Below are 26,095 nucleotides of genomic sequence, written 5' to 3' on the forward strand. Positions count from 1 at the left end.
CGTATTGCGTTGTTGGTTGGGAGAGAGTAGATGAGTGTAATTATTGGGAAGACATCTCAACTATGGAAGCAAGGGAGAAACATATTAGTAATTGGTTCAATCGTAAGCACGGAGCTTAAATCATTTGGTGACAACCTAAAGGAGTTGAGAAGAAGCCTATTGGAGGGCTTTGTCGGTCGACACTACCCATCGACACCCTCTTGAGGCGATGACATGCATCAATGATTATATTTTACACTTGTATAGATTGTAAAGCGAAATAAGTAGAAATCTTATCACTTGCTTATGTTTGCAGGTACACCGGTCATGTCCAATAGAACTTGAGCAACAAGATGTGAAGCTCGAGGCATTTTGAAGTGTTTTGTGGACGCGTGACAGGTATTGTGGCATTCTAGGCAAATCTTTGCCTGGGGCCAACATGTGAATGTGTGTTTTCAGGATCATGGGATCCTATAATTGTGATGTGATTGAACGATTGTGTTGTGAGTGAATGTATGTATGTGAATGATTTGCTGTGTGATAAGTTTCGTTTTGGAAAGCTATTAGAAGCTTGTTTTGAAAACTGTTACGCATTTGCATGTGCATGCTAGAATTGATAACTGCTTAGGACAGATGAAGTGGGATATCGAGTCGAGTATCTCATCGACCCCGATTGTGCATTAGAAAACATCCTAAAATGATAACTGTATAGGACAGCTATGAGTCAATGACGGATCGAGACTACTCTCCGTGATTTGGCTAAGTTTTGAAAAATGTGATCGATGTATTGGATAAATGTGAATTTTGAAGAATGTGAATGTTGTGAATTGTTGCATATGCATTGCCGTGGGCAATAATGCAATTGAATGAGATTGAAGGGTAGTTGTACCCGTATTGTTATGACGGCTAGCTAAGAATGTTAATGATATGTGTAGCCCTCGTGTAGAGGCAATTGGAGGTGTGGGTGCACTCGTGAAGTGAACCGACCTCATGAGCTAGCCAGTCAATTTGTAAATGTGCAATTATAATGATAAGAATGAAAGAATAAGAGATGAGAGGCCAGTGGGTTGTGGCATTGTGTTTGGGAGTTGTCCCGCCTTCGCCACTGGTCTCGCCTATTCGGAGCACAGGCGGTGCAAGGCCGCAGGATATTGTTGTGTGATGTGCTTGGAGCGTTGGGCTCTCGCCTTCCCAAACTGGGTGTCCTAGGGAAGGCTGAGTATCTCTCATTGGAATTCACACATCCATGGACGAGTGCTCTACCGCTGCAGCGGAAATGGATCCAAACAGGCCACCACAGGGGCTGTCTCCCGGCTGTAGGTCGCACGCGGTGTGCACATGCTTGTGTTTGCACTCATAGAAACTGTCAATTCACTGAAGCTAATGAAAATGAAAAGAATATGAATGAAATGTATGTGAATGATGTGCATGTGAATGAAATGAATGGGAATGATATGTTTATGCATGTCTTGCATGTGAATGGAATTGTGTTATCGTGGCCATTGAGTGGCCTTTACATGTTGTGGTCTATGTGAGGGGCCTTCTCGTCAAATCATGTGACTATGCCCTGTCACGACACGATGATGATTTGTTTTTATAATTGTGATTATCTCATATTTGAGCCCTGCCTAAGAGGGTTAGAGTTTTTCCTGGCTTGTTGTAGTCTTCTGTTGTTTTATTTTTCAGGTTTTGGTGAACTCGGAGCAACAGATTGATCAGATGGTTGAACTCACATCCTACTAGGGAGGTTTTGGGTCTTTTGTAGTGCCCGCACACGTCTTGTTTTGGTTATATTGATATCTTGTTTTTGTTAGGCATCAATTATATGGTCTAGGGCATTTTTGTCATACACATAGATGTGATTTTGTATGAATTGAAATTGTTATATAGATGAAAGTTTGCCCCATTGTTTCGAATGGCATAGTTCTTTCCTTTTGGAATTGTTGTGTAGTCGCACCTCAATGTTTTATGTTGGAAAAAAAATTGTTTGAGGGTCAAAAGGTTGGGGTGTGACAGAACCTATCCCTCTCAACCGACTGCCTCCTTCAAATGACAAACCCCTCTCTTGAACCTCCCTTTTCATCGATTTTGACTCTTTGGTGGCTGTTGGATTGGAGTGCAGTTTGGAGACGCATTCTCTCCTCATAACAATGACTAGAATGTGTTGGTGGTGGTGGCAAAGAAGGATTTTAGCCGCTTGAGGATCACTCGAATTTGTGAAGTGGCTGCCGGGAGGACTGCAGCAGCTAAGACTTTATAATTGGGGTGAGCAAGGTCTAATCGAGCCTAGATTGTTGTATATTGTTTATTGGAGCAAGTGTAATTATTGTTTGAGCATGCTAGAATTAAGAATTTATGATTTAGGATTTATGTTTTTTTTTAGAGAGGCGATGATCCATGCTTATAATGACTTTTTTAGCATGATAAGTTGATTCTCGAAGCTATTTGGAAACATGGTAGAGATTTGATGGGGTTAACAAGATTTAGAATCACTTTAGTGAACATGTAGCACTTGGGATTGTCATTGGGCGTATTGCATTGTTGGTTGGGAGAGAGTAGATGAGTGTAATTATTGGGAAGACGCCTCAACTATGGAAGCAAGGGAGAAACATATTAGTGATTGGTTCAATCGAAAGCGTGGAGCTTAAATCATTTGGTGACAACCTAAAGGAGTTGAGAAGAAGCCTATTGGAGGGCTTTGTGGGTCGACACTACCCGTCGACACCTTCTTGAGGTGATGACATGCCTCAATGATTATATTTTACATTTGTATAGATTGTAAGCGAAATAAGTGGAAATCTTATCACTTGCTTATGTTTGCAGGTACACTAGACACGTCCAGTAGACTTTGAGCAACAAGACGTGAAGCTTGAGGCATTTTGAAGTGTTTTGTGGACGCGCAACAAGTATGGCGGCATTCCAGGCAAATCTGTGCCTGGGGCCAACATGTGAATGTGTGTTTTCGGGATCATGGGATCCTACGATTGTGATGTGATTGAACGATTGTTTTGTGAGTGAATGTATGTACGCATGCGAATGATTTGTTATGTGATAAGTTTTGTTTTGGAGAGCTATTAGAAGCTTGTTTTGAAAACTATTACGCATTTGCATGTGCATGCTAGAATTGATAACTGCTTAGGATAGATGAGGGTGGGGTACCGAGTCGAGAATCTCCGCGACTCCGATTATGCATTAGAGAGCATCATAGAATGATAATTGTATAGGACAGCTACGAGTCAATCACGGATCGAAACTACTCTCCGGGATTTGACTAAGTTTTGAAAAATGTAATCGATTTATTTGATAAATGTGAATTTCGATAAATGTGAATGTTGTGTTTTGTTGCATATGCATTGCCGTAGGCAATAATGCCATTGTATGAGATTGAATGGTAGTTGTACCCGTATTGTTATGACAGCTAGCTAAGAATGTTAATGATATGTGTAGCCCTCGTGTGAAGGCATTTGGAGGTATGGGTGCACTCGTGGAGTGAACCAACCTCATGAGCTAGCCGGTCATTTTGTGAATGTGTGTCCATAATGATAAGAGACAATAAGATATGAGAGGCCAGTGGGTTGTGGCAATGTGTTTGGGAGTTGTCCCGCCTTCGCCACTGGTCTCGCCTGTTCGGAGCGCAGTCGGTGGCGGGGCAAGGCCCCAGGGTATTGTTGCGTGATGTGCTTGGATCGTTGGGCTCCCGCCTTCCCAAACCGGGTGTTCTAGGGAAGGTTGAGTATCTCTCCTTGGAATTCACACATCCATGGACGAGTGCTCTACCACTGCAGCAGGAATGGATCCATACTATTTTAGGCCACCACGGGGGTTGTCTCCCGGTTGTAGGCCGCCCGCGGTGTGCACGTGCCTGTGTTTGCACCCACCAGAACTGTCTATTCATTAAAGCTAGTGTAAAAGAAAAGAATGTGGATGAAGTGATATGAATGATGCGTTATGCCTAAATTGTGTGTGGCTATTGAATGTGATATTGTGGCCTTTGTATGTTGTGGTATATGTGAGGAGCTTCTTGGCAAATTATGTGACTGTGTGCCCTACCACAACATGATATAGGTTGTTTCGTAATTGTTATATCTCATATGTGAGCCCTACCTAAAAGGTTTAGGGATTTACCTGGCTTGTTGCCATACTGCGAAGGTTAAGCCTTCAGTTGTTTCCTTTTTCAAGTTTTGGCAGACCCAGGGTAGTAGGTTGATCAGATGACTTCACTCACATTCTACTGGGGAGGTTTTGGGTCTTTTGTAGTGTCGGCGCGTCTTGTTTTGGTTAGATTGATGTCTTGTTTTTGTTAGGCATCAGTCATATGGTTTGAGGCATTTTTGTCATACACATAGATGTGATTTTGTATGAACTGAAATTGTTATATAAATGAAAGTTTGCCCCATTGGTTCGAATGACATAGCTCCCTCCTTTTTGAATTGTTGTGTCGTCGCACCTCAACGCTTTATGTTTAGAAAAAAAAAAACTTTTGAGGGTCAAAAGGTTGGGGTGTGACAGTATATGTTCTCGTTGCTTGGCCTGGCAAATTCTCCCTTGGTGTTTCTTGCTCCACGTGAATGTACGCAGTTCCATAGACAGTAGTTCTTGGGTCTTCAAGAAGTTTGTATAATTTGAATGTCATCTGGGAAGGGTAGAGCCAAACAGTGCACTCAATGTATGGCACAAGTCCTGGCGAGACAAGTCAAACTTGATCCTGGCGGCTCTCAGTCCCACCGTCCACCTTATCTTTCATAGTTTTTTCACATGGCCTCTATTAGCATCATACTTGGTAAAATTATAGGCCTCAGCCTTGATGTAGTTTCACATCACCACAAAATCCAGGGCCAGAAAAGTAATGTTGAAATTATTACAGGGCTCCATGTCTTCTTTCCATCTAGTGAAAAGGGGAAATTATGTTCACTTTACCTAGGTGTTCTGCAATATGAGTTGCTGCCATCTCGGCCTCAGGTTTCTTCACCTCAACTAAAGTGAAAAGGAATGGCCAATTCAAGTGCAAAACTTCAATCCTGTCTACATCTACACCCTTACGGCTTTGGTTGCAATCCTTCAATCTGGTTTCTTGCAATACTCTTTTGTATGTTGGTCTGTCTCCAAGGTAAAACTTGTCCTGATCAGCATTGAGCAGTCCATCACTCGATCCCATGTAGATAAGGAACAAGGCCTCTTTGCCAACACAATAGGGCTTATATGGGAATGGTTTTCCATTACCCCGGAAGGAAATATATCCCACAGATATGGAGGCGGTGTGGCATGCCCCTAACATTGGTGGTTGTATCAAACTGCTTTGTACATAAAGTGCAGGTTTGGTTCCATCATAGTATTTAATGATTGGTCTGCCATATGCACGTGAGTATAGCCATAAGTCACTATTGATGTTTGAGGATTCACTTGTGGAGCCAAAGGCCTTGATGATACTTCCATCAATTTCTATCATGCCATTAGAACTTCTCCAAGATTTCACTACAGTTGGGATGGTACCTAGCCTAGTAAACCATGTGTCCTTCCTTGAAGAGTGAAGCTGATGTTTTGTAGAAATTTTCCCATGAACATCCTCTGATACTTCTAGCACATACTTGTCTTTTCCCATGGCGACATAAGCATCTAAACCATCTCTAGGTAATTTGCTATGTTCCTCCAAGTATCCCATTGATTGAGTCTCAATTTCAGCATCAGCCAACGCATTCTTGAAACACATCAAAACAAGTTCAGTGTCCAAGCGTTTTGAGGTAGTTGGGGGCCAGCCATCAAGGATGCTCCCTGTTTGGATGGAGGGAACGGAAAGGATTGAACAATCAATCCTTTGTTTGGTTGACTAATTAAAAAGAAAGGAAAGGAAAGGAAAGGAAAGTAAAAAATTTGTTTGGTTGCAAATGAAGGAAAAGGAAAGGGAGGGAATGGAAAAGATGCTCTAATGTAAATTCAATCCCCCAAAATTGGAGGGATTGGGAAGGAAAGGAAAAGTCTATCCATTTCCCTTGACCTTGTGTGGCTCTTTCTCTCCCTCCCCATCACTGGTCAAGACTCCGACGCCTGCCACTACTCGAGACTTGGATGGTAATCTTCCCCATTCAGAGTCTCAGACCATACCAACCATCGCCGAGTCACCATCACCGCCATTGGACAATGGGTTGCCGTTGTTCATTGTGTTCCTTTACACTTCTAGAATTGAATGTTAAGAGTATTATTGTAAAGTAATATAAATTATATGTTTTCCTTTCCTTTCTATCCAGACAAGCTTTATAATCACCTCTTTCCTTTCCTTTCCTTTCATATTCCCTTTCCACCCCTTCTTTTCCTTTCTTTTCATTTCCTTCCATCCAAACAAAGCGTAAGTATAGCACATGATTGAACCATCATTTGGCAGCTGCGTAAAGTCATACTAAAGCCATTGACTATCTTTTGGAAACATCCTCCTCGAGGATAACTCTATGATAAGTATTTCTTCCACTAGTCTCGTTGTTGGCAAGGAGATAAGCAACCCTACACTCCCACTACTGAGGAGCTTCCAATATTCTCAAAAATCTCAAGATTCTCCTGAGTGTAGGAAACCCAAACTTCTATATCTGAGAGCAAATGATTGACCACAGGACTCCCTATATCATCCAACAGCACCTTTTCAGTTTCACAGCTGGGCACCTTAGAAGGTTTAGTCCATTCGATAGGCCTCAACTCTGTGGACATCGACCACAAGATGGGACGCCTTTTGCCACTATCAAACTTCTCAAGCGTGAACCTGATGATGGGGGCACCAGTTTGACCAACACTTGAATTTACTATATCATCTTTACCCTCGGTATCCTGGTTTTATTTGGGCTTGACCCAAATACCACACATGCCTTTTCTTTGCAACAATACTCTATCGTCACATGAAAGTTGTTACGTTCTGCAACTAAGTATTGGCCCTTCGAGCATAACCAGACTTTGAGTGCCCCGTAGAGTGGGTGTTTGTTGATGACATCTAGGATATCCTTCTTTCAGAGTGGGGTGAAACCTATTGGTTCCCCCCACCATGAACTGCTAAGTGCTATTATACTGAAGTGTGTGGGAGGGTGTAACATGCCTGCTTGACCCTGTGAATGCTGCCACTCTTGAGTCTTGACCATTGTTGTGAAAGAAAAGAAAAAATTCGTCGAAGAAACACCCCTGCTTGGAAGAATGAGCATTGTTTTGTATTTTCATGATTGGTCCCCATGCATTAAAGGAATAGCTTTTCCATACTCACAATAGTGATACCACCAAAGCAAAAAAATGATGTCTGATGGCTTCAAGAACTGGGATGCTGAAACCTCCTCTGATTTGAGGTCATTTCCATAGCCTTGAGTGGTATAGGATCTTCTATCTTACATCATTCAACCCCCTGTTTAACGAACTGAGATGCGACGCCAACATATTGATTTGTGTCCTTAAATGCAGGACTACGAGGGTTTCCACAATTTATGGCTGCATCACTTGGCAAATCTAATGGTTCTATCATCCTACAGAGATATGGCAGACTCTCCCTCTGAGAGGCCATAAAATCTGCCACAGAAATGGGGTTTTCCCCATTCTTGTCACCCACAGCCATCAAAACTATTGAATTAGAAGAGTTTATGTGTCTAGGTGGTTCCTTGTAATATTTAATAGTTATGAGGTCTCTTTAAACATTTCTCTACTTTGGTTGATGTAATTTGTAAATCTCTCTTCTACCCTAATCTCTTTATTATGGAGATTAGGATTAGTGAATGGATTAACTTTTCTCTCTCTAAGTCTTGCCAGCTGCAACAAAAACATATTGTAATACTAGCAAGGAATTGAACTCCCTTGCTGAGGTTCCATCTCTGAACCTTCTATCATAGGTTGTCAACAATGTGTGCTGGTTTGGGAGGTGACAAACAGTACCAGTATTCCCAAATTCTTCCATTGCTAACTACCGATCCAATTCTAAGGACTTCACCACGAAATCCAGCTCTGTAATGGCTGCTATGGTTTGATCCCAAGGGGGTTTCTCTGGCTGCCTCAATGTCCTCTTATCCCAATCCATACAGTCATCTTCCTAACATCTCTTTTTTTCCAAATAGGAGCCATCTCTGGGTGTGCAATGAGTGGAACTACCACCTCTGCTACTAGGTGCTAGCGATGTGATGGTCGCATGCGCCTGGTGTTGAGCATTCCAGAACACGACATCCTTGGGCAGCGATGAGAGTGGAACAATGCCCACATCTTCACCAACATTTTCTATAAACTAATCCACATTCTTCTTATTATTATCAGTTTTACCTTCAGCATCGTCGTACTCGTCTAAAAACTCCGGTGCATCTCTAGGTTCTGCCCATTTTCTACTATCAACAGGAAAATTTTCTTGACTCATGCAGTACCTGTTCTCTGGAACAGCAACACTTGTTATCGTCTTGCCAAGCAACTCTTCAAGCATCGTTCTCGTCACCTGGTAACCTGTGACCATCGCCTGCAATTTCTCACTGTCCATGGTCTGATTAATCATTGAAGAAGTAGTGTCCATCCTTTCTAGTTGACCCTCCATGATTTGTTGATTTGAATCCTTCAACATCTGGCTCTGATACCAATTGTTAGCCTCTTGCAGCACACTGGTAAACTCCCAAACTCACCCACTCAAACCGCAATCCCAGATTAGGGTTCCTTCCTCCGCGAGGAATGGCCTTCTAGTGGAAGTGTTGCCCCCTAATTACAACAGCTAATCCCTTTATAGTTGTTACCAGGTCAGTCCCATGGACCCAACCCGAAACCTGGGACCCGGTAGCTAACAGTGATGTTATGGTATTTTCAATGTCAAAGCATTTCTTTGCAATGGGTAGAAATATTATAAGAACTAACATCCTTTTTGAACTCAAGTTAATATTTGATAAGCATGCAGGGACAAAAGAAAAGAATATTCAGAAGCTAGGGAAGTATCATTGTGCTCATGCATCCACAAGCGGCAGATGTACTGGCCCACTCACGTAAGGAAGGTTATGTTATGTCTCCTAGCAAGTAAATTAAGTAACAAAGTATAAGTAGCAATTTTAAGCTAAAACTACTTGTCAGAAAATTTTGAGAACAGGTTAGTACTCCAACAGAAGGACTCGTCACACAGCAAATCGGTACCAACTACCAACCAGTTTTTCTCTCACTATCGACTGCCTTTCCTCACAAAATTTTTTATTCATCTGATGAACGGATAAGGCTTTAATCTCAAAAACATGTGATGAGCAAAGTGATAGAGAGACCTGGGATTTCTTATCATCAGTGAATGCCTTTCCCTCAGATATGCACTTCACTATAGCTGGCCACATAACTCCAGGAAGTAAGCAGCACAATTTGTTCCAAGATTCAACATCTATAATGGTGGTTGGACCTCCAGAAGCATCGCAACATGTAGTAAAAAGAGGTTGCCACAAAAAGCCCCCTCCACGAGAAAGCATGGAAGACTGTTCACGATTATCATTACAAGGCTTTGGCATAGAGGAACCAACTTCCTTGAGAAGCTTTCGAACGATAAAAAATAAATGATGCAAGTTCTGAAAATTTAACAAGGTTAAATCTGCCAAAACCTGAATTCCATAAGAGAAAAAAGAATAAGTCATATGATGAATCTATGAACAACATTCAGACACAACACACAAGCACATGAAGGGAAAAACAGCAGCATATATGCGAAGATACACCACATGTAAAGTCAAAGCAAAATATGTGAAAGAATTTAAAATGTATTCCTAATATGAAGTCAAATCAGAAGATAAGAAATTACAAGTCAACATGTTTCAATCATGAACTAGAAGCACATGAAGGGAGAAACAGCACCATATATACGAATGTAAAAACATGCTCCCAATGTAAAGTCAAATCAAAATATACAAAATGCAAATTAAAAACTTATTCCTAATGTGTACTCAAATCAGAATATACGAGACTACAAGTCAACATGTTCCAATAATAAACTGGAAGCAAAAGATAATCCAATATGTAAATGTGGAGTTTCAGATTCCTGCTTTACCACCAAAGCATAAGAAATATGCAGCAAGTCACTCATAAGCACAATCTCAATCAAAGAATAACAAAGGGAAACTGAAAACGCAAACTTACAGAGGAAGTGACAGTTTCTTAATCAGATTCGAGCCAGTGGATAGGAGACCTCCATTTCATCCTATTTCTTCCCTCTAGATGACAAAAAGCAATAAAATGCCAGTCTTCCTAGTAGGGTGTTCAGGAATTTTAAGGAGGTCCTGTAAGGCTTTAATCCACACCATGCTGAACTCTACCATCCTGCCAATGGCTCATGTAGAAACAGTAGAAACACGGGAAATAAAGATCGGACACGGATGTAACGTGGAAAACCCTCAACGAGAGGAAAAAAACCACGGGTGAGGAGGTCTGGTGCCCACTAGCCGCCAGACTCTCTCTCTGTCTTAGAACTTCATTAACACCAGAAATTAGGGTTACACGTCTTTAAGTAAGGCCCAACAAGGACTACAAGCTGGATCGGGCCTAGATCCAGACCCAGACCCAAGACCCATCTTTACATGCTTCAACACTCCCCCTCAAGTTGGGCATACATATCAAACATGCCCAACTTGGATACATTCCTCTCAAAAGAAGTTGAAGATAGAGCTTTAGTCAGAACATCAGTGGTTTGATCTTCAGACTTCATGTAAGGTAAGATTAACTCTTTAGCATCAATCTTCTCACGGATAAAGTGGCGATCAATGTCAACATGTTTTGTTCTGTCATGTAGTACAGGGTTATTGGCTAGGTTGATTGCAGATTTGTTGTCACAGTACATCTTCATAGGTCCTCCAATTTCTATCCCGATATCAGCTAGCACTATTTTTAGCCATAGTAACTCTGACACTTTCATAGCAATTGCTCTATACTCGGCCTCTGCACTAGATCGAAAACACACATCTTGCCTCTTGCTTCTCCAGATAACAAGGTTTCCTCCCAAGTAGACACAGGACTCTGAGGTAGACCTTCTAGTATCAACACAACCTGCCCAGTCAGCATCAGAATACCCTTCTACCTCAACGGCTCTTGTTTCACATATAAGAACCCCTTGCCAGGATTCCTCTTTAAATAGCACAATATTCTGTCCACAGCCTTTAAGTGTGCATCAGTAGGAGCATGCATGAATTGACTCAATACATTCACAGCAAAAGTGATATCTGGTCGAGTGAGGGTAAGATAAATCAACTTCCTAACAAGACATTGATATCTTCCTTTGGCTTCTTCAGAGAGCAACTCCCCATCTCTAAGGCTCAACTTGTGCCCAGCATCAAGAGGAGTAGAAGCTGGTCTACACCCCAGCTTACCGGTCTCCTCCAATAGATCTAGTGTGTATTTCTGTTGATTTAACACAAGGCCGGTACTGGACCTAGCAATCTCAATACCAAGAAAGTACATCAGTTTGCCAAGATCCTTGAGATCAAATTCGGCAACCAGTAAACCCTTTAATCTTGCTATCTCCTCTTCATCATCACTTGTAACGATCATATCATCAACATAAACTAACAAAAGAGTAACCTTACTCTCCATCCTCTTTACAAACAGGGTATGATCTCCATTTCCTTGTTTGTAGTCATGCTTTCTCATTACAAGTCTAAGACGTTCAAACCATGCTCGGTGAGACTCTTTAAGCCCATACAAAGCCTTTTTCAGTTTACAGCATTTTTCAGGTCTCTCAAAACCTGGGGGCATACACATATACACTTCTTCTTCAAGATCTCCATTGAAAAAGGCGGTTCATCAAGTTGGCACATCTTCCAACCCTTCAACACTGCTAAAGAAATAATAACTCTAACAGTCTTCATCTTCGCAACAAGAGCAAACGTCGTCTCTAAGTAGTCGATCTCATATTTCTGACCGAACTCCTTGGCCACCAGACGGGCTTTGTACCTCTCAACGTTCCCATCTGGTCTGTACTTAATGGTGTAGACTCACTTGGACCCAACCAGATGAGCCGCTTCAGGGATCTCTACCACTTCCCATGTTTGGTTTTTGTCCAAGGCCTCCATCTCTTCTTGCATAGCATGAGTCCACTTGGGATCATTTTGAGCCTCTGTAACATTCCTGGGAATCACAGCCAAAGACAAAGAGGATACAAAACATTTGTAATCAGTGCTCAATCTAGAATAAGACACACAGTTACCAATAGGGTGTTGAGTACATGACCTGACACCCTTCCTCAGGGCAATGGGAAGCTCCTCCTTTTCAGTTCCTCTCTGTCTATCTTCCTCAACAGGTTGCTTCTAAGCACGACTTGGGTCATCCAGGGAAGAAGTAGGATTGGGATTCGGAGTAGACTTATCACCATCAGTCACCTTGTCTGTACAATCTCTTCTCCTAGAGTACACTTGCCCAAACAAACGATTGCATTCCTTTTCCGTCCCAGTAGAACACTCTCCAATTCCTCTCCTGTTCAAGCACCTCAGTAGACTCTCCCTTTTTCTCCTTTTCAAGCACCTCAACAGATGGATTTTTGTCGACAGATGGATTTTCTTCGCGCCTGTAGTCCAAAAAGTCTGTAAACTGAATTTCCTGACTTGGAGAATACTCTTCCCTTGACATCTCCCCCTGAAGAGGATTCTCACCAAAATAGGAGACATGTTCCAAGAATGTGACAACCTTGGTAACGTGAACACGACCAGTGGTGGGATCTAGACATTTATACCCCTTTTGAGTAGGAGAATACTCAATAAATATTCCCTTAATTGACTTGGGATCAAGTTTTTTCACATTGGGGCTGTAATCATGAATGAAACAAACACATCCAAAGACACGAGGGGGAAGATGAAAGGGTTGACCACTCCTTTGAAGCATAGAGTGTGGTGACCGCCCGTTTAACACATGACTAGGCATGCGATTAATCAAGTATGCACTAGTAAGAACCGCATCTCCCCAATAACGTTTTGGAAGATTCCTTTGAAACAATAGGGCTCTGGTAACATTAAGCAACTGACGATTTTTCCTCTCAGCAACCCTATTTTGAGGAGGTGTATAGTTGCACGACGTCTCATGAACAATCCCTTTTTTTCGAAGAAACTCCTCAACAGTTTGACACATATACTCACGGGCATTATCAGACTGAAAGGTCTTAACAGAGCCACCATACTGGTTTTCCACTAGAAGGATGGAAGTTTCTATAACATGAGGTACTTCGCTACGATCTTTCAACAGGTAAACAAAGGTACTCCTTGAGTAATCATCTATGCAAGTTATAAAATACTGAAAACCCTTATGAGAATGAATTCCCGAAGGCCGCCACACATCAGAATGAATCAAGGAGAAAGTTTTATTAGCACGACTATTAGAAACTAGGTACGAAACCCTAACATGTTTAGCAAACTGACACACATCACAAGATAACATAGAAATGTTCAAACTAGAACATAAATCAAGAAACAATTGTTTCAAAATCCCAAAAGGGAGATGTCCAAAGCGTTCATGCCAATACAAAAATAATTGAATACTCTCTTCCCTCTTCTTCTCGGTCCTGCTAACTGCTGTCATAAGAGTTGTGGCCGCACGGATAAGAAGTCGATATAGGCCTTCAGACACCAAACCAATCCCAATCTTTTTCCCTGTAACCAAGTCCTGCAAAACACAACGATTTGCAGAGAATATAAGTTCATAATTCAACTCCTTTGTGATCTTACTAACAGATAAAAGATTCAAAGGAAGATGAGGAACATGTAAGGCCCCATGCACTAAAAATTTGTTTAAGGAAAGACTCCCTTTTCAGGCCACAGAGGTAAATGAACCATCGGCAGAGGTAAATGAACCATCGGCAAGAGAGACACGTTCCTTTCCCAAAGACAGTTTATATTCGTGAAAGAGCTTAGGGTTGCCAGACATGTGATGAGTGGCACCACTGTCAACAATCCACTCTCCCATACAAGAATTACCTTTCTCACCCGAAATGGCCAGTGCATGATTGACCTTCACATCATCTGACGCTTCGGCCTGACCAACATCAATCTGACTCAAATATGCGCGAAGCTCACGAATCTGTTCCGCAGAGATAGAAGTTTTGCCTCCACTAGGGTTTGATGCATCAGAAATAGGCTTCTTCCCACCAGAAAACCTTCCTTTACTATTCTTCTTTTCAGGATGCAGGTCCCAACAGAACTCCAAGGTGTGACCTAGTTTCTTGCAGTGAGTACATTTCTGAGGAGGTCGGGCAATTCCCATAGAGGCACGGCTAACCAAAGCTGACCATTCATTATGTGATGTGTTCCTCCTTTCTTCTACTTATGACTAAACGCCTTTGTTCTTCAGCTTCCACACGGGAGTAGACATCTTCAATACTAAATGCTTCTTCAGCATTAAGAATTCGACTCCTTACATTTTTGAATTCATCGTTCAGTAAGGCTAAGAATAGGAATATCCTATTTTCCCATTCTTTGGCCACATAATGCACCAATGTCATCTGAACAGTAGTCAAGATCTTCCCATTTGTAACACATCCTTCATCAGTTGATACACTCGAATCTTTCTCTTCTTCTGGCCATATATTTGTTCCAAAATAATCCACATATCTCTTGCAGTCTTCTTACGAAGAATGAGAGGTTGAATATCAAAAGATATAGAATTGACAATCCAAGTTTTTACTTGGTTGTCTTCAAGGAACCAAGTATCCCAAGCCGCACTAGTCGCAACAGGTTCAACCTTTCTCCCATTCACATATACAATACGGCCTCGACCAGCAATCCCCATGGTGATGGCAGTGGACCATTGAATGTAATTTTTCTTGGTGAACCGAATGGTAGTAACTTGAACGGGGAAATTTTCAGTTCTTGAGATCCCAACATCTGTTTGACTGTAGAGGAAGAAGAATCAGCCATGATCACCAACTAGTACCGACGGCAACCCTGGACAACGAAACCACGGGCAGCATTAACCAGAACACTAGCAGCGGCAGAGCTAGGCAACGATGTCGAGCTGCAGCCAGAAACCAGCAGCAAGAGCAGCCGGAATCGGTGGCAACAATGGCGGTGGTGGCGGCGGAACAAGGGCAGCGCGCAATGGAACGGTCACGGCCGGAACTTCACAGCCGGCAAAAAATTTCACAAACTAGAACCTTGCTCTGATACCATTTAGAAATAGTAGAAACACGGGAAATAAAGATCGGACACAGATGTAACGTGGAAAACCATCAACGAGAGGGAAAAAACCACGGTGAGGAGGTGGTGCCCACTAGCCGCCAGACTCTCTCTCTCTTAGAACTTCATTAACACCAGAAATTAGGGTTACACGTATTTAAGTAAGGCCCAATAAGGGCTACAAGCTGGATCGGGTCTAGATCCAGACCCGGTCTCAAGACCCATCTTTACATGCTTCAATCATTCAGATGGCAAAGCCATCCCATGCCATTTGAGACAAAGGGAAGCCCTCGGCCTAGAGTTGTAGTCAGAGCTAGACAGCGATTAAAAATATGAACCTGCATAGCCTAATTTCTTTCATCGGTCTTAGGGACTCAGCAAACAGCAACATCCTCTATATTTCTTGTCTGATAACTCGTTCTGATAATAGCACTGATTTATCAAATATTAATAATTGGACTAGTTTGTGTAATAACCGAACCACACTGGCTAAGGAGAACTGATGAATATGTAGTATGTAAATTTACCCAGTTGCAGTCAATCCTTATCTGAGTGCACTGCAGCTAAAAACAACCTTGGACAAAATCTGTTAAACCATCCAAGTTTCCAACATTCAGGCCTCCCCCTGGTTCATGACCATGTGCAATTTCACACCACTGCAACTAGACCTCAAATATCCAATGGAGGAAGAAGTAAACAATTGTTTATGCTCCTCGTTATGATTCCAGTTAAAACAATCTTTTACTTCTCCTTGTTATACTTTCTATTCAGATTAAGGTTATACAACATATCATCTACAATTAAAACTAACCTTAATACAAATTCAAGATGCATGAGTCAAGTACAGAATGGATCAATCTTGTATTAAAGAATGGCCTTTCTTCATGTATCAACACGAACCACATATTATACAGTCAAATAAGTTGTAGGTAAAACTGATAAAGTCAAATCAGTGGGATCAAATAACAGATACTGAGTGGAGGATATGGCTGGCAGTGACTATCATCCCTTCATAAACTAGAAAGGACAAACCTAAAAAAAAAAATTCTAATTTTTATGTACTTAGGATGATCTGAATGCATATGCAAAAGTTAGGAAACATAAGCAAAAAGCATCCATCTAAATTTGCAAATTCTATTAGGAGCACTGGTGCTTTACTGTTCATATTTTCTGTAAATGCATGCAGATACATACACACACACACACACACACAAAATATTTTTATGCATTTTTATTTATTTATTTTTATACCTATTTTTTTTCTTATTTTTATAACTCATGCTGCAGTCTGACCAAAGACGGATGCATTTTTATGTATTTGTTTCTATATATTTATTTTTTCTTAATTTTATAATTCATGCTGCAGCCTGATCAAAAATGGATTTGACGAGACTGGAGCTACTCCAACCACTAGCTTTTGGGTTTTCTTTTCCTCATGTACATATATAGCGGCTTTCACCTTATTGTGTATCTCTGTCTCTCTCTTAGCCATTTTGGCTTCTTCAAGAATGTTCTTATTTTTAACATTCTTGTTCATTTTTCTGTGCCTTGGTGCACGATTGTGCTTGTGAAAAGAGTGTAGCACTCTCGTGAGATTTTTGTGTTGTGAGCTCTTCCTTGTGCAATTAATCCAAGTCCTTCAAGCCGAACCTGTGATATGGAGTATGTCTTCACACATTACATAACAACAACATCTAGAAAAAAGAAAAGCCCATTAATCTTTGTTCAAAATAACTCATGTAGCAAGCAAGAAATCCAAGCATTTGGTAGTGAAATAATATCATTGCTTCCAGACTAGTTACCAGCCATACCATTTTGAAAGCGTAACGCAGCCCCAGGAACATGGAAGACATAGAAGCAGCACTTGAACAAAGGAATTGCAAGCCACCCACCAGGCTTCTTGACTGTGAAAAATGTTCCAATATGATTCTACTAACTTGTCTTGCATTCTACAACACAAAATGACTTCATATGCATTAATATAATGTTCATTCCTAATAAAAGAATATTAGTGACAAACAAAAATGAAGTCTATCCCGATATAAAGCTTCAGATTTTGGAAATTGTGGGAAATATTTGGTAGACAGTGCTTTCTTTAATGAATATAAGTGTCGAATAATGTGAAGCACAACATGCAACTATAGTCGAAACTAAAACAATAAAAATGTAATCACAACCTGTACACCGTAAAGCTTGTAAGTTCATTGTGAAGTTGACCCCAAATGCACTACAGAAGCAGGATGATTTGGACGACGTAACTTTTCCCCATAATATGGAAGTCCCAAGAAATGTTGCCGGAAATTATTTTTACTGTAGAAAGCGCAACTTTGGAGCATCATCATTGCCCAAATAGAAATTTTCAATAGCCCGACGGAATTTTTCCTCATAATATGAGAGTCCCGAGAAATGTTGCTGGAAATTATTTTTACTGTAGGAAACACAACTTTGGAGCATCACCATGGCCAAATGAAAATTTTCAATATGCTGAAATAAAAGGGTGGCATTTGATAAAAGAGCAATGGAGAATGGAGATTTCTCCAGTTTAAAAAATGAGCCTTTTAAAAAGATATTTCCAGCAAGATTGAAGTTATTTAAGTGAAAATTGAAGAAAAAGCAAATTGTGCCCTCTAGCTCTGTAGTTAATGTTATGATACCTACAGCAGAATCACCGAGGCTTCTCTGAAGCACAATGTAAACAATGACATACACCTGAACGCAAAGTTATATGCCTGTTACAATGGCATACTGCACTTCCGGCTCTAATATCAATATCTTAACGTAACATGCGATTTGCACCTCAGGACTTCACTTCAGTAACATTCCACACATCTCCTTTATAAAAATAAGTTTTAGAAGGACAACTAGTCCTTTATAGAATAAAAACCTATCGAACTATTTGACAATGCATCCTGAAGTCCAGGTAACCAAATTACAGATATTGTAAGAGGCATTTTTCATTCTTACATCATTAGGATCCATTAGCAAAAGGACCAAACTCTCTGCCATGGTTGGTTCCCATGCCCACTGTTTTTGAAGCTCTCCTTGCTTTAATTGGAGAATGAATTGGGCAGCACACCTGTAAATCATTGATAGTTCTACTAAGAGAACCTTCAGATGAAAAATATTATAACTCATGTATCCAAAGTTAAAAACTACTTCCATCACATACCTAAAAGCTGTTTTTCAACTTTCAAGATTCTTGGCAGCAAAAAGAAATAAATAAGTCCTACAGACATAAGGAGAATAGAGGAAATGCTTAAACCTTTTAAGTGTGCTTATCAGAATATCACAAGATGCAGATACTTGCACTGAATTTTTAGATGGTCTTCCATCTCCACCATCATCACAACCTTTTGGAATTTCCCATTCAAATGAATGTGAGATGCTTCCAGCATACAATAATATCCAATCTTTTACTGAAACCGTCATATTATCAGTACTTCCAGCTTCCATAATGGAAAAGCGGGACAAAGCCCAAATAACAGCCTTAGCGAATGAAATAGGCAGAGAAGAGAGATTCATTTCCACTAAAACATTGAACCAAATCAAAGGAATGCACATCCACTCGTTACATTCCCTAACAGTTAGTTTGCTTAATGTGTTAAACTCGGTCCAGCAAGTGGTTTCCTTTTCCTCAGCATCACCTGAAAAAGGATCATCATCTTCATCATCATTGAAGGCCCTGGAAACATTTATTTCAGTATATGAATGGAGTTTCAACTTCCAACATGCCAAAGCTGCTGTATCAGAAACTATAATTGTGTTGAAAAGATCAAAAGCGGGCTGCCTCAGAGAACTGTGCAGTGCAGAGTCCTTCAATGAACAGAGAAGAGACGGGCCCCTGTTCAAAAAAATGGATAGACTAATTAGTACTTATTTGAATACTTGAACAAGTCAGTGATCCTTCATTGGTCATGGAGTTTAATGCAAAAGCTTACAAGATGACAGTCAAACATTGACAGACTGACAGAGATTACAATATCCTGTAAAAAGCAACAGTTTTTTAAGACAAATTTTAACTAAAGAAGATTACTGATGATATTGCAAGCTTTTTTTACAGCGACAAGAAAACACTCTTCATCAGTTATTTTTCAAATTAAAGCAAAAACAAGACAAGAACATCAATGCTTTTGTGTCTGTAGCCCCCTTACAACACTGTTGCCAACCAATAGATGGCAGGCCACAGGAAGTCTTAACTCCTTTGCAAATTCCAAATCACAAAATCCAAGTATTTGTTCCAGAACGGCATTATATTTAACAAGATAAATTGATAGCAATACCACAACACATTAGGAAATTCAAAAAGGCTAAATGTTGGATATATTTCTGATTGACTATTACCAGAGAAGAACATGGCCAACATTCAGAAAGAAAAGTTCCCATCTAAAACAAGGGATGTTTATGACCAAATTACAATCTGAAGAACAGGAGTAATGTTTACTGATGAAGCATTCTAACCAACTTCTAAAATAACAGACAAGTTAGAAGACAAAGGTATTACACGAATGCATAGTTCTTGACATAAAGAAAAACATTTGACACCACTATGATGAACCAAACAGAATCATCTATAAAAGTATCTTTACTGCAGAAGCATATGGATCTTCTACAGAGAAGAGCTTCACATGCTCAACAAACCGCAATCCTTGATTAGAGAATGACAGAGCAAGCAAAGACGGACTGGCAACATACAAGAAAAAAAGAACAAAAAATCTGGAAAATGAGCAAAAAGCTCTACAAAATGAGAATGGAGCATAGCTCCTTTACATGCAAGAAGGAAAATAAGAGTGCCAGCTGTTGGCTGGGCGTGTGGTTAGTAACTAGCTGTTTCACTTCGCTAGCAGCTAAGGGCTGCTTTGTCATTTAGCAAAACAGTCATTACCAAATACCAAAAGATCTAAAAAATGTAAAGAACAAAGAAATATAAAAAACAGATAAAAATTACTACATATATATAACAATATATAGTTACATTCAATGGGAACTGTTGTTTAGAGAAGTAGAGAAGGACAAGAAGAAAACGTGAGGAGGAATGAGAGTAAGGAGCTGTTCACCTATTACGGCTGCTCCCTTTCCTTTAAAGAATAATTAGGGTTATGTTTATCCTTTTACAGAAAGAGTCCAACAAAACTTTAAAATTCAGAAAGCTACCTAATACTAAAATTCCAAAATACAAAAAACTCAAATGCCAAACCGGTAAGTTGTTTCAACACTCCCCCTCAAGCTGGAGTATAGATGTCTATCATGTTCAGCTTGTTACAACACTTTATGAAATCAGATATAGAAAGAGCTTTGGTAAATATATCTGCAATTTGATCTTCTAAAGCAATATATTCAGTAGAAATAATTCTTGTTTAAACCAAGTCCCTAATGTAATGACAATCAACTTCGATATGATTGGTCTGTTCGTGGAAAACCAGATTATTTGCTATATAAGTAGCCGCTTTATTATAACATTGCATTTTTATAAGCAATTCTGTCTGAATTCCAAGACCTTTTCGCATGGCTCTCACCCAGGTGATTTCAGTGGCAGTTTGGGCCATGGCTCGATATTCTGACTCTGCACTTGATCAAGAAATAACTGCTTGCTTTTTACTTCTCCAAGAGACTAAGTTACCACCAACAAAGATACAGAATCTCGTAGTGGACTTTCTCTCATCAATAGAGTCCGCATAATCTGCATCAGAATAAGTTTCTATCTGAAGTGAAGAACTTCTTCTAAATAATGGACCTTTTCAAGAAAACCTTTTAGGAATTTCAATAATAACATAGCTGCATTCCAATGGACTTTTCTTGGTTTATCCATAAACTGACTTAATTTTCCCACAACGAAAGATATGTCAGGTTTAGTAATGGTTACATATAGTAGCTTTCCAATCAGAGACCAATATGATTTGCTATCAACAGGCTCAGATTTATCATCATACAAGTGAATACGAGAATTCATAGGAATAGATGCCGGTTTAGTTTCAGTGATACTTGTCTCTTGTAGCAAATCAAGTACATATTTTCTTTGGGAAAGAACTAGACCTTCTTTACTTCTTGCTACTTCTATCCAGTAAGTAACGTAGAGAGCCAAGATCTTTAGTAACAAAGTGTTGTTGGAGATACTTTTTTATGTCTTCTATTTCTTGTTCACTGTCACCAGTTAAAATAATGTCATCTACATATATCACCATAACAACCATACCTCTTGAGGTCCTTTTTATGAACAATGAATGATCCAAAGGAGATCTATGAAACTCAAACTTGGAAACAACATCACACAACTTCTGAAACCATGCTCTGGAACTCTGTTTCAAACCATATATAGCCTTCTTTAACAAACATACCTTGGTACACTCCCCCTGTTTCTCAAAGTCCGGCAGTTGCTGCATATAAACGACTTCAGATAAATCCCCATACAGAAAGGCATTTTTAACATCGAGTTGGTACATATTCCATTCATAATGAACTGCAACAGATATAATGAGCCGTATAGTGCCCAGAGAAGTTTCAAAGAAGTCAATACCATATGTCTGTGTGTACCCTTTTACTACCAATCGTGTCATGTATCGATCAACCTTACCATCTAAGTTATACTTAATAGTAAATACCCATTTCGAGCCGACAATATCTGCCCCAGAAGGACATTCAACAAGATCCCAAGTGTGGTGAGATATTAGAGAATTCATCTCCTCCTTCATTGCTTGGTACCACTTAGAGTCCAAAATAACTTGTTCATGTGAAATAGGAAAGGAAGTAGTTGACATGGCATCAATAAATTTGCACATATGATCTCCCAAATGAGTTGTACTAACAAATTTAGAAAAATGATGAATTTGCATTGTTTGATCCCTTTATGCAGTGCAATTGGTAGTTCATTAGGATGAGATGCATCAAGGGAACACTCAGGCATGTCATGTAATTCAGAACTATTTACCTCCTGAGAGCAAGACGGTGCAGGGTCATTAGATGATGGATTTCTTCTTGATTATGTAAGAGGAGGATCTTTAAACCGTGGAATGGAGGGATTGGAACAGGTGGCTGATGATAAAAATGGAAGGGACTCAAGTGGAATAAGAGGCATTGGAAGTGGAACAGAATGGGGCATCTCAAACTGTGGATATGAGGGGCTTGCAGGAAAGAATGAAGAAGACTAGAGGAAGGTTACATCGCACTGACAAACTCTCGATTAGATATAGGATCAAGGCATTGATACTCTTTTTGATTTCTAGAGTATCCCACAAATACACATTTACTTGCTTGCGCAGCTAGTTTATCTCGACTAGGTCCAGGTTTATGTACAAAGTGCATCCAAATATACGTGAAGGCAAAGAGAACAAGGCCCTGTTTGGGTAGAGGATTTGAATTGGAATCTTGTTGTCTATGGAAGATGATGCACTCTATTTATTACGTAACATGCGGTCAAGATTGCATTTCCCAAAAATTTGAAAAGCATATGAGAATGAATCATCATCGCGCAAGCTACATCCAACAAATGGCGATGTTTTCTTTCAACTACACCATTTTGTTGAGATGTGTGAGGGCAGGTAAAATGTGGCACAATACCATGGGATTTATAGAATTCAGGTAGAGAAGTAGATTTGAGCTCGAGAACATTGTTAGTGCGAACAACCTTGACACAATAACTAAATTGATTTTTTAATTCCAATATGAAAGATTTCAAGATACAAGGAGCTTCAATTCTATCTTTCATCAAAAAAACCCAAGTGACGAGAGAACTCATCAACAATGGACAGATAACAAAGAAACGACAACTGACTTGGAACCCAACTACGCCCCCAAACATCAACATGAACTAAATCAAATAGATTTTGACTAGACTTTGACTCGATAGAAGTTGAGGAAGAAATCTGAGGACATAGCAGCCGACGTTTAGGGAAGGATGGATGACAAGTCTAAGATGCCATGGGAAAGCACTTGAAGATGAATCAACTAAGAATGACGTCTCCTTAACAGATGTATCCAAGAAGTAGATTTCATCTCTCTCATGGCCTCCACCAATCTTCCTCCCAGTCGATAGGTTCTAAAATACACAAATACCCGGGTCAAAAATAACTTGGCAATTCATCTCTTTAGTTAGTTTGCTTACAGATAACAAATGCTTTGGAAATTCAAGAGTATATAGCACATCATAAACATGCAAAGATGGAGAGAGATCAACATCTCCATGCCTTTCTACCGAAGATAGCCTTCCATCCGCCAATCGAACATGCTATGAGGGATTAAATTTCTGCAGGTTTGAAATACTAATATCTCCACAAAAGTGTTTAGATGCTCCAGAATCAATTATCCAACAACCATTAGAAGAAGTTCTACCTGCAGAATATGTTGAATTTGTGATAATTGTGGATGCCGATGTGGTAGAAGGTATAGCATTTGATCAATGCTCCATAATTAAATCAAGTTCGGCCAGACTTAGATTAAGAGATGCATCTATAGAAGCAGTCGTGGGTTTCGCCTTAGGAACTATACTGATAGACTGTGTTGGGAGCAGAAATGGATGAGAATGTCACAGTCGAGGATGTGGATGAGTTAGGTTTACCCACTTTGTTCCAGCACCTATCCTCTAAGTGACCCAAACGACCACAATATGTGCATTGAAGTCTTCCACATCCTCCTGGACCTCGGCCTCTTCCTCTACCACGGGAAGAGTATAATCCACTTCGTCCTCCTCCAAATGAGGAAAGAGCAAATGGCTGTGAGTTGTTTGAGGATGGAGGAAGAGTAACTGCCAATCTATTTAGCATGTTAAAGAACTCATCAAGAGCAAGGCAATTTGATCCTGTAAGCATTTGAGCCTTGTTTGCAGAATAATCGGATGATAGTCCAGCAAGAAATTTAACAACAATCATTTGCTCGATGTGAGATTTGAGACAATGCTTACAGGGCAGTTTTAAGTCTTATGGCTATGTTAACTTAGACATTGAATCTATTCCTCCTTCGTATGAATATCCTTGTGAAGCAAAACAGGAGATCACGATCAACATATACACTTCACTCTTTCCCCTGCAAACCCGAATTCCTGAAGAAACTCTTAGAACACTTTTAATTGAAGAAGATGTATATTCACAACTGAAGTGTTGGAGAGCTTATACAATTGCTGCAGACCAACATGCCCGGTGGACAAGGACTACTTGTATGGTAGCCGAAGATAGAAATACACGAATCTTCCTAGCAGATAGTTGGCTTACTGAGAAATTTTACATTCCCTTCCAAAGTATCTCACAGATAAACCCTGGCCTCTGTGAACATTTCTACCAAATCCACGACAGTAATCCTGCAGAATGGACAGGTGACGATCAAAATGTTGGAGCAGTCATTCACAGAGACGACAATGAAGATGCGTAGAATGATGAAGGAGTATGGGATAATAATGAACAATATGAAGAAGAAATTATAGAAGAAATAGGAAACAACTGAAAAAAGTAGGGACGAAGCTGCTGAGTCTTTAACCCTGTAGCCTAACGTTTGTCAAGTTCGATAAAACTTGACCCTTGTAAGTTATGGATAAACTTTCCATGGGTACAGTGCTTCCCATGTAATACTTAAGCATCATCCGTTTGAGAAGAAACGTGATAAACTTCTCTTTGGGAAAATCCCCCAAGTTAAAAATAGGATATGCGTTGTAGATTATCGCTTCAAAATCTACCCTGGAAAAACCCTCTAGGATAAATATGGGTTTTACGTTTGTAAATTTTTGGTATAAAAATTTACCCTGTGACGCACCCCACAGGCTAAGCACTGGGTCACATCCTGAGGCAAATCATTTCGAAGAGCCTCTAGAAGATCGTTGTAGTTGCTGACTTTCTTTATGTAATATAAAGCAACGTTGCGTGAAGACAAAGGAAATAAGGACGAAGGAATCTCACACGCGTCAAAAAAGTAATAGAAAAAAGACACAAGGCTTCGAAAGCAAAGGCGGTTACTGTAGCAGTTACTGTAGCAATCACTGTAGCAAACTGTAGCACTGCGGCGGACACTGTAGCGATTGTAGCACTGCGGCGGACACTGTAGCATACTGTAGCACTGCGACGGACACTATAGCGTACTGTAGCACTTTTTTCTTTTTTCTTTTTGGACACGATCGACTGCCACCTCATCCAACACACGACAGTTGTCCACCTTCGAGTTCCTTCGATTGTAACTACTTTTGTTTGCTTGTGTTTAGCTTGTTCGGGAAGGAATCTTATTCCTTTTCCATATTGTAATTTGTTTTGATGTCCCGTGCCTATATAAACACCACCCCAGTGTCTGTACTCAGCATCCGATCATCCCCTCTCACCCATCCACCTCCGAGTACTTTCTTCTAAGTGCTTGAGTTCATCTCTCTTCCTCACCCCCCTTCCTTTTCTTCTCCACTCCTCTGCCTCCCATGTTGTAAAAGCGAACCGACGCTTTTTGTGCTTAAATCCGGCCCCCTTTTTCAGTTTGCATTTTCAATCTACAGTAGATTCATATTTTATGGTTTGTGCCTTAGAGCACTTGAGGTTATTGTGAGAATGTTTTCAAATTGTGCCTTTGTACATATTTTTCTCATTGATATCATTTTGAGGTTATTTGTAAGTAGCCAATTTTAGACTTGATTCTTGTGGTGATTCAAGAATTTTTTTGCTACCACATGCACCACTGATGCACGTGTAAGAAGAATTAAAAACACTTGTTTTATATCCGTTTAAGGATTTAAGCCATACAGAAGACTAGATCCTATGTTGCATGGACATGGACACAGGTATCAATGTTGGACACAAGTGTCTGACACGGCTATATATATATATATATATATATATATATATATATAGAAAGAGAGAGAGAGAGAGAGAGAGAACAGAAATAACAAATTTTACAAGCAAAAAATGACAAAATGCTCAATTAAAATCTGTTATATAATTAATTAATTAACTGTTTAATAGCTTTATTTGTCTACATTTGTAAATATTTTTAGTCTGCTTTCAATTAAATAAAAATATTAAAAATCAGTTTTAGAAGATGACCCCCGAGGCATTCCTTTC

The 26,095-nt window shown here is 40.0% G+C and overlaps 1 protein-coding gene across 3 annotated transcripts in view; it reads right to left on the reverse strand.

The window, feature by feature from the left end:
* The window catches only part of LOC116267851 (uncharacterized), a 57,982-nt gene that overhangs the window by 18,282 nt on the left and 13,605 nt on the right, over positions 1-26,095 (reverse strand). For 2 of the 3 annotated variants that reach the window (XM_031649779.2, XM_050075336.1), the window contains exons 10-13: positions 18,343-18,921; positions 18,045-18,156; positions 16,892-17,029; positions 9,213-9,536 (exon numbers count right to left, since the gene is read on the reverse strand). In XM_031649779.2, coding sequence (XP_031505639.1) covers positions 9,213-9,536; positions 16,892-17,029; positions 18,045-18,156; positions 18,343-18,921 — 1,153 coding nt within the window. The remainder of the gene's footprint in view (positions 1-9,212; positions 9,537-16,891; positions 17,030-18,044; positions 18,157-18,342; positions 18,922-26,095) is intronic. The other variant, XM_031649780.2, reaches the window with a different exon arrangement.

Source organism: Nymphaea colorata, unplaced genomic scaffold (genome assembly GCF_008831285.2).
Source record: "Nymphaea colorata isolate Beijing-Zhang1983 unplaced genomic scaffold, ASM883128v2 scaffold0001, whole genome shotgun sequence".
In the NCBI taxonomy this organism is placed as follows: Eukaryota; Viridiplantae; Streptophyta; class Magnoliopsida; order Nymphaeales; family Nymphaeaceae; genus Nymphaea; species Nymphaea colorata.